This window comes from Orcinus orca, chromosome 1 (genome assembly GCF_937001465.1).
Source record: "Orcinus orca chromosome 1, mOrcOrc1.1, whole genome shotgun sequence".
Classification (NCBI taxonomy): Eukaryota; Metazoa; Chordata; class Mammalia; order Artiodactyla; family Delphinidae; genus Orcinus; species Orcinus orca.
Genome location: NC_064559.1, coordinates 18,876,158 through 18,888,364, shown reverse-complemented (window position 1 = coordinate 18,888,364; position 12,207 = coordinate 18,876,158). Strand labels below are relative to the sequence as shown.

Sequence of the window (12,207 nt, the reverse complement as noted above, 5' to 3'; positions counted from 1 at the left end):
AACGAAACTGAGTCATTTGTAGTGATGTGGATGGACTTAGAGTCTGTCACACAGAGTGAAGTAAGTCAGAAAGAGAAAAATAAATACCGTATATTAACACATATATATGAAATCTAGAAAAATGGTACTGATGAACCTAGTGGCAGAGCAGGAATAGAGACGCAGATGAAGAGAATGGACTTGAGGACCCGGGGAGGGGGAAGGGTACGCTGGGACGAAGTGAGAGAGTGGCATGGACATATATACACTACCAAATGTAAAACAGATAGCTAGTGGGAAGCAGCCGCATAGCACAGGGAGATCAGCTCGGTGCTTTGTGTCCACCTAGAGGGGTGGGATAGGGAGGGTGGGAGGGAGGCTCAAGAAGGAGGGGATATGGGGATATATGTATACATATAGCTGATTCACTTTGTTGTACAGCAGAAACAAACACAACACTGTAAAGCAATTATAGTCCAATAAAGATGTAAAAACAAAAAAAATGAAGCCAAAACAAGGCAACCTGAGGTGAAGGAAGGAGAGAAGGAATGAATCCAACAGTGTCAAATCCTGCATCTCAGGCTCCCAGAGGGATTCTTGAGAGAGAAAAAAGTGTTTGCACCTTTCCCTTGGTTTCAAGGAACTTCTTTAGTCCCTTTCCCAGACAGGTGAGCAGAAACCATTCTCTTCCATTTAAGGGAAAGTTGGCTTTCACTTGGAGTGAAATAGTCCTGACACCTTACTGATGATGTAGGTTTTCTCGAGGGTCTAAGTGGGACTCTTATTTAGTAAACTAAAAAAATTAGTTTTATTATTTATTTACATTTATATTTTATAATATACTTCTAATTCATTCAATAAATTTATTAGTACGTAAATAAATTAGGTTTCAGAAACACCGCTATTGATCCTTCCATATATCCATTTTGGTGGTGGATAATGACACGACTCTTAGTGTATGAAGCTGGTCTCATACCCTCACTTGCTTTTTTTAAAAAAAATTTTATCGAAGTACAGTTGATTTCCAATGTTGTGTTCATTTCTGCTGTACCGCCAAGTGATTCGGTTATACATATATGTGTTCTTTTTCATAGTCTTTTCCATTATGGTTTATCATATGACATTGAACATAGTTCCCTGTGCTACACAGTAGGACTCTGTTGTTTATATAGTCACTTGCTTTGATCCAACGTAAAGCTAAAAACTGTTAGAAAATCAAATCGCTTAGGGTCAGAAAATATCCTGTGAGATTTTACAAATCATAGATGACCAAGGCCAATCAAGAGAAGCCAGTGTTTCATGAGAATTTTTAAAAGCGTATGGTTGTAGATGACTTACGCCCCCAGAATCTAGCCCTGGAGTGAACCATTCCCAGGTGAGGAAAGGCTGAAGGAGGTTAATTTACTCAAGGATCCAGAAATAGGGGGAAAGGACTAAAAGCTGCTGTCTTTTCTGCTTCTCCTTTCTAGCTTGTCGTCCACGCTGTTGCAGCCTTTCGTGGGGCTGGCACAGAGAATGTCTCCGCTGTCCCCTCCTGGAGTCGCCACACAGCTCCTTTTGGCAGGAACAGTGAGGACCCACTTGACTGTCTGCCCTCCAACCATTACTCCATCCTCTCCCGCGTAAACCTTCAGGCTGAATTGTTCGGGGCCAGCGTTGGTCTGTTAGTAAGTAGCAGGCTGCCGTCCTGGGGAACTTCCATAGCAGCAGCCCCAAGATCAGACCCACACTCGAGTGCGTCATACATGGGGTTTCCTCCCAGGTGGATTTGTCGGGTCTCAGTGGTCCAGTCCTGGGACCCCAGAAGCCTTTGGAGACTCTGGGTGTGCGTGGGTGCTTATGGAAAAAAATCTGTCAAAGTGGGGAAGTTTCAGGAAAACGAATTAAGTCACTGACAGTAGGATTCAATGAAAGGGGGGCCATGGCGGCCCGAGCAAATCCGTGGTGAGTCATCGCCTTCAGCGAGAGTATGAATGTGAATGCGCAATTACTGAGAACTGCTCAGCGGTCTCAGCTCCCTCCCCGCCGGTCAAAACGGAAGCTTCTTATAAAAGCAGACTCACACCCAGGTCCGTCTCTGAAACCTGCAGAGACCACTGTCTAAATCTTCTTGCTGAACAATTAGAAACTTGCCCACATAGAATTTGGAGCTTTGTATCGTATATATTAGTATATCCCGATTTTGAGAGGGTTGATGATAGAAATGAGTGCTGTCTGTGAAAAAAACACTCTGCTGCCTGTGTATTCTGCAGCACAGCTAGCCTGTCATCTGCATTTAACCAAAAGGTCTGTGCATGGGAAGAATTTCATTTGGTAAAGATGCACCTCATTGATGTATGAATCACACATTTATAGAGTTGTTTGAAAGTAGGATTTTGGTAAATAAAATTATATCTGAAATTCACAAATGTTTGTTCTCTGATGAGACCCTGTACTGCATCGCTCTGCAAAGTCAGCCCATTCATCCTTGTGAAATATTTTTTTAAAGACTCCAAATTTCTGTGATTTCAATTTCAGATCTTTACTTGTTTTATGAAAGCTGATCATTCAGAGTTTGATCCTTCAGAGTCCCAGAATTGTAGAAGCTGTGTTGAAATGGATCAAAACTAGAAAGTTCCTGCTTTAAACGATGGTGAACGTTACTCTTCCAACCAAAATCCAGGCCTCCCAAGTGAGACACAAAACAAAATGAAACAAGGACAACCAAAACCAAATAAAACCCAGGAGGAAGAGTAAAAGAAATTATTTGATGAATCGAAGACATGAGCTTAGCAGGTAATATATTCTGTCTACCTTTCCAGCTTCATCCAAAACAATAAATACGACTCTGATTCAGGAAAGCCATGGACAGACCAAGGTAAATAGGTTGGTCATCAATTATCATCATGTAAATTAGGCACTTGAGGGGAGCTGGCTTCACTTACTTAGGCAATCAGTTTACGATGGTTTAGGACTGTGATTCTCAGCCCTGACTGTACATTAGAATCACCTAGGGACCTTTTGAAATGCACTGATGCCTGGACCCACCCCATAAGCAGAACTACAGGCGGATGGGGCCTTGGCATCCAGAATGTTGTTAAAGTTCCCCAGGTGATTCTAATGGGCAGTCGGGGCTGAGAACACTGATTTAGGAAAGCGGCACCAGAAAATCAGGCTTAAGTAGCATAGCAACATGGCTGTATCCTCCGGGACAGTATTTCTCAAAAAAGTAGGTGGTGGACCACCTAAGCTGCTGGTTAAAGATGCAGATTTCTGGGAATTGCCATCCCACCCCTCTGCATCTGCATTTTGAATGCGCTCTTTGGGCAATCCGTTTGTACTATAAACACCGAGAGCTACTAACGCCTTAGGGCGTTCAGTTTTGAGGTATCACTGAAAACTTAGAAGGTGCTTGTAAAATCGCACAGCTTCTGCCCACCTCCAAACATGCCAGTTCCCATACTGATGTGTGAGTCATCGTGAGGTGACATCTGCTGGTCCTTGCCTCCAAGATCTTCTGTAGCAAATGATTCTCCCCTCTCTCAGTGAGAATCTCTTTCTCCAGGTATTTCTTGACCCTCCCATTCATCAGAATTTATCCGCGCTGTATTCTTTTCCCCAGAGCTCTATCATTGGTCATCAGATTGATGAATTAATTTAGACTAGGTGGAACCGAGCAGAATCCTGCAGGGCCTCCTCACCCTCCAACTACAAAACCGAGCAGTTAATGGTGAGGGCAAGAGAGTCATAGACTCGGTGTCTGATGCACATTCCTGAGTTGTTCTATAGATACTGTAACTGCCACCAGAGGAAAAAAGCTAACTGCATGATGACCAGACTGTAGCCATGACATAACTGCTCCACCTTGAGTAGTACTGAATCTATGGCTAGCACAATTCCAAGAACTGGCCTCAAGACAATGGGATTAACGTTATTGCTCATAATAATCTATATCTTTGCGTGCATCAAAATAATTGTAGCTTGCTCTGCCCGTATATGTAAGCAGACAACTAAAATTGTCAGCAAAGAGATGCTACAACTAAATTTGTCAGCAAAGAGACCCATGTTGACATCTTCCACTCTGAGAATACGGTGCCTAAATGTATGGACACCAAGCGGGGAAGGGGGCGATGATTTGGGAGATTGGGCTTGACATATATACACTATTGATACTATGTATAAAATAGATGACTAATGAGAACCTACTGTATAGCACAAGGAACTCTACTCAATGCTCTGTGGTGAATTAAATGGGAAGGAAATCTGAAAAAGAGGGGATATATGTATACATATAGCTGGTTCACTTTGTTACACAGCAGAAGCTAACACAACATTGTAAAGCAACTATACTCCAATAAAAATTAATTAAGGAAAAAAAAGAATATGGTGCTTATGTCAGCATGAAAAAGTTACGGAAGATAGACCTCTGCCCCTAATCCCATAGAAATGGAATGATGTCTGACAAGTGGGGGTTTGTAAGCTGCTCTTTGCAGGAAACCGCCCTCAGCAAGGACCCCCTTTTTTTGCACTTTAGCAAAGCTATATTGTAACTAACTTTTAAACCAGGCGCCCCCGTGCTCTACTCATCTCCCATCCAAGCACACCTTTCAAATCTTTTAATCACACAACACCTGGCCTAACTTGTCTTCCATAGATCAAAGAGGTAGAAATGAAGAATAAGTAACTAACAGATGACCAGATCTCTTCCCTACCTTCCCCTTCAGTAATCTCCCAAACAAACCGTGTGACCAAGATGAGATCTAGAGGAAGATCACAGCCTGCATGCAGTGGGGGATGGCGAAGACTCTGACCCCTTATGTCAATGATTAACTGAGATTACTTCTCTGTTTCCCTTGAAAAGCTTTCATGGCCGAGTGGAATCTTTGGAGGTGGTTTTTGGGGGACACTAAGTCCACCATCCCCAGATGGCCGGCATTCTGATTAAAGGCACCTTTCCGTTTTATTTACATTTGTATGTAATTGATTTTGTTAGCCTCGAGCAGCAGGACACCCTTCCCCATTCGATAACATAGAGAATGTTTGGGAGCTATCTTCAATGATTTAACTCAAAACCGGAAATGAATACAATGACGTAGGGCCAGGTAGTGGGGTGTGGGGAGGGACATTGGACACCCTCCAGGCACACCAGGTGGACGGCCACCTACCCGACCATGGGTCCTCACCATCCTTCTGACGAATAGGTTTCCATCTCTGGGCAGTTTCTCGGTTCTTTGTTTTCATCCCCTACGAATATATGGATTGTCTCAAAAACACAATCCTCTGTAGGAGGGTCAAATCACAGACATGGCGGGCAAACCAATGACTCTAGGACAATAAAGGTGTTTTCTGAAAAGCAGCCTGTGGATAAAGTAACCCTCAGACAGGTTTGAGAGCAATTCAAATTCATCTCAAAGACAAAATGTTCTTTTGTTAAAGGGAAATCAATTCTTATAGTACATTACTTCCTAAATGACTTCGGGAAGATAACTCAGGATCTATAAAGACTTAGCATTTGCACAGGCTAAATAAATCCAATATTTTAGTTCATTTATTTCAGCATTTAATCTATATTTTTCAAAATATTTCCTGTAAAATCTTGGTTTTGGGGCTGATAGACTAGATTTTTTTTTTTTTCTTCTGCTCTCTATCCTTCTTATGTTGTAACAACATGGGATTAGCTAGTAAATGCAAATTTGAGGTCAGTCTGCTGTGAAAACCAAATTAAGTAATTTCATTTGGGTGATGTGAGTATGGGGGAGGAGCCTGACACAGGGCTGATAGTAACAGTTACAAAAGAGACAGCATAGGGGCTTCCCTGGTGGTGCAGTGGTTGAGAGCCCGCCTGCCGATGCAGGGGACACGAGTTCGTGCCCCAGTCCAGGAAGATCCCACATGCCGCAGAGCGGCTGGGACCGTGAGCCATGGCCGCTGAGCCTGTGCGTCCGGAGCCTGTGCTCCGCAACGGGAGAGGCCACAGCAGTGAGAGGCCCGCGTACTGCAAAAAAAAAAAGAGCATAGCCTGAGGTCCTTAACTTGTCTCCCCTCTGAAATGTGGGTCCCTTGGTAACTGGTTGTCCTTAGCTTCTGGTGAGTGTATGGCTGTTAGCATCACTGTTGCCATATTGGGTTCATACCTTTCCTCCTGGCCTTCCATTGACCCTACCAGGACTGAACTGTGCAGTCTGTGCAGTGAATCAGTTCTCTGCCTCAAGGGCTTTGTAGTTAGTAGATATTCTTTCATAATCACTAGGACCAGGCGGCCTCTATGATCTGTTAGTCCCCAAACAACGATGAAGACCTTCGCTGACACGTTCCCAGGGCCCACAAAACTAGTTACCGATTCATAAATCTTGACTTAGGAATGCACGTCCTGTTTCCAAGCACGTACCCCCTACCCTAGGTTAACTATAAAACGGTCCCATTGGTCCCTTGACGGTGCAGAGTGCAGCTGCCAGTGTTTCTGGATTATTGTCCGCTCAATCCCACCCTGTGCGTAAGTGTAATAAACTGATCCATCGATTATACGGAGCTGCTTGTCTCAATTTTTGGTCTCAAGATACCTTCTTAGTCTGGTGGGCACTTTTCATTCTCTCCGTCCTCCAACAGTAAGAAAACTGACAGAGCTAAGATACATGCTTGGAGTTTACCATTCCTTAGAAAACTCAGGTAAGACTTTACAGATGATATGGCCAATTGTTTAACCCAATGACACAGTATGATGCCAAAGAAGCTACAATCACTGGTTTGCTTTCAGTATCCACAGGTCAGTTAGTTTTGTCTAGTTAGAGGTCAAATATTTCATGCTGATTCCATTCAGCTCTCTTACAACGGTGCACTTTTATTCATAAAGGGGACTAGACAATTGAGAATAGAAAGGTCTTTGATAACTTGATACTTTTCTGTAAAGATAATGATAAAGAACAAAAGGGTGGCCACATAGGTTCTGGCTGTTTCTAACAGTATTCTTTCTCCAACTGTGGCATCAATAGATATTTTGTTCCTTCATGACATAAGCCACAATCCTTACCCTAAACCCTTGGGACCTGAAGTGCTTTTAAATAATTTTTAATTTTTTCAGATTTGGGAAAGTTAATAAAATGCATAGACTGTATATTTTGTAATATCTGCAGAATGCCCTTGTAATAGAATACAATACTTCTGTAGCAAAATATATAACTCTTCATATTAAATGAGATAAATAAATGCTGTAAATAGTGTGGTTTGTCTAAACTGGGTTTTGCTGCTGAATGGGTTGTACCAAACCTAGATAAAAAATTGTTTTGGGGAATTCCCTGGGGGTCCAGTGGTTAGGATGTGGCGCTTTCACTGCCATGGGCTTGGGTTCGATCCATGGTCGGGGAACTAAGATCCCACAAGCCACGCAGCTTGGCTGAAAACAAAAAGAGAGATAGAAAACCCAACAACTTCTTGTAAAGAGATTTTTAGATTTGGAATTGCAAACAAGGGATTATGGGTTTGTATCTATGTATTTCTCCACACCATTCAAGAATCAATTTATATTTTCAATTCTTACTAACTTCATTGGGAAATTTGTCCTGTACATTACTGGCCTAAAACACATTCCTTTCACGTCTAAACTGTTACCTCTAATCACTGCCCTCATTGATTTGCTCGCCATATTCCTGGTGACTTCGTGATCTTATTATTTCTGGTTATGGTAAGCTGTTCAATGTTCCGTTTCCTCTTCTAGAAAATTGCACTTGGTCTTGTGCTTGGCACGTGGTGCTTGCATCATTCAGGATGTTTCCTTTGAAACTGCAAGCAAGAGACTTAGGCAACAGGGAATTTATTGGGGGTACAGTCAGCCCTCCTTCTCCATGACTTCTGTATCCGTGGATTCAACCAACTGTGGATCCAAAATATTTGAAAAGAGGATTCCAGAAAGTTCCAAAAAGCAAAATTTGAATTTGCTGCATGCCTGCAACTACTGACATAGCGTTTACATTGTATTTACAGCTATTTACATGGCACTTACATTGTATTAGGTATTATAAATAATCTAGAGATGAATTAAAGTATAGGGGAGGATGTGCGTAGGTTATATGCAAATACTATACCATTCTATACAAGATACTCCAGCATCTGAGGAGTTTGGTGTCTGCAGGGGTCCTGGAAACAACCCCCCTTGGATACCGAGGGACAACTATATATGTAATTAAAAGAACAGTTGAAGAACCAGGCTTGGAAATGGTGAGGATAAGAAAAGCTTTTGGATTGATGTTAGAGATATTTTATCAGGACTTAGCTCCACCTTTTAAAATTCTGAGTCACTTTGCTGGAGATCAGGCCCCAGGCAAGTCTGAGGGGCAGAGCAGCGCTTGGGTGCCCAACACTTGGCTAGGTGACAGCCTGACACGTTGATTGACACTCCCACCAAGGCTGAGCACGGGGTGGAGGAATCATCCCCCCACAGCAACTGGAGCTGCTTGTTACAAGAAAACTGCAAATGCACCCAGACGGCAAAACAAAACAAACCTAACGGAAGTCTTCTATTGATTTCAAAATACCTTCAGAATAGTGTTCTTAATTCCTGACTTTTTAGGGATATGCGAAGTCCTCTTTTTTAGGCTGTCCTCCTACAAAACTTAATTCGTCTCCATGCACAGGTTAGTTGTTTTCCTCTAGACTTTTCTCAGCAGTCTATGTCTGAGGAGTATTTCCAGCCAAGGCAACACTGACAGAGAGAAGCTTAATGGTAGAAACCACTTCATTAATAAGAAATGCAAATACTTCACCAGAAATCCGCATAGGAATAACAAGCCTATATCACACGGATCAAGAACTAAGAAAATGAAGAAGGCAAATGAATATGGCCTTTCCTCCCTCATTTACTGCTTAAATTTTTTTTAAAGAATATTATTAAACGACATAAGTCCCATGTTTCTTTAAGTGGCTTTTTAGATTGCAAGCAATTTTTTCCCAGACAGGCGCTGATGTGTACCCACACCCATCTCAGTGCGAGTTGTTGGTAACACACACTTCTTACCTGGTATTCATACTCTGTGAAAGGCAGTAGTTCCATGTCCATAAAAGAGCTTGAGCTTCCATTATAGGTTAGCACTGGGTTTGATTTTCCAGGTTCAGTTGCTATTTGTCTTCTGTACAATTCATAATATAAAACCTGTCCATTTGGCTGGAGTGGTCCTGTCCACAGAAGGGAAACCATGGGCTGGAATCCCCCTGGAGCCATCTGGACCTCTAGATGTGGAGGCGGTTGCATCCGAGGTGCAACCTCAGGGGTCTGTATGGATGTCCAGTCACCTGATGCACATCCCAGCCTGGTGCAGGCTTGAATTCGAACTTCATACCTTCAGGACACAAGGCAGAAATAACCCATTATTGGCAAAATCGATTTTCGTGGGAAGAATCTTTAAAAGGCCAAGTGTTTTCTGAAAAAAAGACAGACACGTTTATATCTATTCTTACCTACAACGAACCCTTTTCAAGGACAACACAGTCATGTTTCCACGGAAATTTTAGAACATTTTCAAGCCTCCTGGCTTTCCAACCTAAGGGAAGATGCTCACCTGTCTGGAAAGGGTGGGCACGATTCTTCCCTAAACAGGAATGTATAGAAGAATACACTTTCAAGATACTCTCCAGCAGGAAAATTCTGGTACGCTGTAGAGTTCCTTAACACAGCGAGGGAGAATACAGATCTTGGGAGTTTGAACGAGTTTTCAGCAGCCCTGAGCTCCTCTCTCTGCAGCTGGAGCTAAATGATTCCCCAGGAACGTTTCCAGGTCAGGAAGGAACGTCATGGAATCAAGGTCTCTGTGCTAATAAATCCTCTCACCTGATACCTGACATCTTAAAACAGGCTCCCTTACACCACATGGGGAACTTCTGGGGCCAAAGTTAACCCAGCTACACACCAGATTATCAATCATGGAGACACCTTATCACCATCCAGTTAAACTCAACCAATCAATTATGTTTTGCTTCATAGCGGGTCTCCTGCCAACTGGGAAAGGTCTATTTACATAACAGGGACTTTTCCCTTCCAACAAAAGGGGCTTTTGTTAGTCTTAAGTGCCTATGGTTGCAAATAAGTGCTTTCCCCCTCTTTTCCATGCCCCTAATTTTTATGATATTATGACACCCCTAATTTCCCCTCAAGCCCCAGCCACCTCCCTTTCTCCCTTTATTTCTTTTGCTTCCAGGCTTTTCCGTCTTCTACTTTCTGCTTTCTCTCTTCCAGATAATCACTGCCTTGCGCTCACTTCCTCGCTTTCTTTCTGTTCCCCTTGCCCTCTTCTTAATTACACTTCTCTCTCCCTTTGGGGAGTCTCCCAGTTCCCTTTTCTGCTTCCCCTTCCCTCCCTCTCCTCTCACGCCCATTTTCACCGTGATGGGCTGCCAGTTCATTGGTGAACAGATCCACAGCTGTGAATGGCAGATCTGCCTTCTAAGCGATTCTGAGAACTCAGTTTTGATTTTCCACGTCTGGATTATTTGTTTTCTGGATTATCTCTGGTGGTTTTCAAATTCTGGGTCAGATTCCTCCTGCTTCTTAGGGTATTCTCAGGATCCTTCTTCCTACTGACCATCTCGGGGGTACCTCAAGGAGGACACACTAATTTGCAGTACTCAGTAAACATTAAGCTGCTGGAAAAACCCCAAACGACATGAATCCCAACTCCATATAGAAGTCATATTCTGGTTTTATTTTTATTTATTTATTTATTTTGCGGTATGCGGGCCTCTCACTGCTGTGGCCTCTCCCGTTGCGGAGCACAGGCTCCGGATGCGCAGGCCCAGCGGCCATGGCTCACGGGCCCAACCGCTCCGCGGCATGCGGGATCCTCCCGGACCGGGGCACGAACCCGCATCCCCTGCATCGGCAGGCGGACTCTCAACCACTGCGCCACCAGGGAAGCCCTGGTTTTATTTTTGTGTGTGTGATTTGATGTTTTTATTGTTTATACTGTATATAAAGTTATTATAAAATATTGGCTATATTCCCTGTGCTGAACATTACGTCCACATACCTTATTTATTTTATACCCAGTAGTTTGTATGTCTTAACCCCCCTCACCTATCTTGCCCTTCCCTCCTCGTCTCCTCACTGGTGACACTAGTTTATTCTCTGTATCTGTCGGTTTCCCTTTTGCTATACCCATTCATTAGTTTTATTTTCCAGATCCCACATATAAGTGAATACATGCAGTGTTTGTCTTTCTCTGTCTGACTTACTTCACTAAGCATCATACCCTCCAGGTCTACTCATGTTGTTGCAAATGACAAAATGTTCATTCTTATTTATGGCTGAGTAGTATTCCGTTGATATTCTAAGTCGTTAATGTCACTTACATCTTCGATGAGAGTGGACGGTGAAGGGGCATCTCTCATTGCCTTAAATCCCATGGCTAAGTTTCTCACAAAAATCAGACTTTCTTTTTTCAGCCTGGGAAAAATGCCCCTCTCACATCCAGAGACTTTTTTTTTCCCTAGAAATCTTTTTGAATAAGAGTTTCGGAGGGGAGCAAGCTGATACGATCTTTAAAACGTGCAAGTACCAGTCAGGTAAAGAGGAAGCCGGGATGAAATGTACAGCTCTGCAGCTAACATGGGCCTTTTTTATGCCCTGCATCAGAGTAAGAGAAAAGCCAGCTCACAGAGCATGTGGATTAGCTATGGAAGATACTTGCAGAAGTTTTAATCACTGTTTAATATTTAATGCAACCCTAAATAATTGTCATTAGGAGATGCATAAGACTGCGAATGTTTCATTTCAACAGCACTATATATCAGAGATAATTATAGGAGAGATCTAATCTACACATCAGTACATTACAATAATAGATGAATTTTATCAATGGTGGTTGGTAATCAACACCCAGCCTTTAATTCTTTTAAAGTGGTTCTGTTCATTTTACTAAATTTTAAGAATACAATGTCCTTTGTTACTCTTCTCTCTGGGGATGTATGTTAGTTAAAATGTGATGGGGAAAAAAGCCAAGCAATTCTTTAAAGTATGGGAAGAGGGCTGGTGGTCAGATTCCTTTGTGTGGAAAGCAACACACACCCTTGCTCATCAGAGAGCTCAGAGGGGACCACTAAGAAAACAGGAGCTGGCAGAGTGGCACCGTCCCAAGAAACCACGAGATCAGAGCTGACTGAAGGGCTGGGGAAATAGTCAGAGGAGCCTCACTATTCCTGGAAGACGTGCTGGATTCAATAAGGAGGGCCGGCCCCAGAGCAAATTTCGGATCAGTCCAACTCTGG

General features: G+C 42.9%; 1 protein-coding gene across 1 annotated transcript in view; it reads right to left on the bottom strand.

Moving 5' to 3' along the window:
• Positions 1-12,207, bottom strand: part of USH2A (usherin) — a 782,904-nt gene that overhangs the window by 72,586 nt on the left and 698,111 nt on the right. Inside the window, exon 63 of the mRNA XM_049708907.1 lies at positions 8,966-9,287. Coding sequence (XP_049564864.1) covers positions 8,966-9,287 — 322 coding nt within the window. The remainder of the gene's footprint in view (positions 1-8,965; positions 9,288-12,207) is intronic.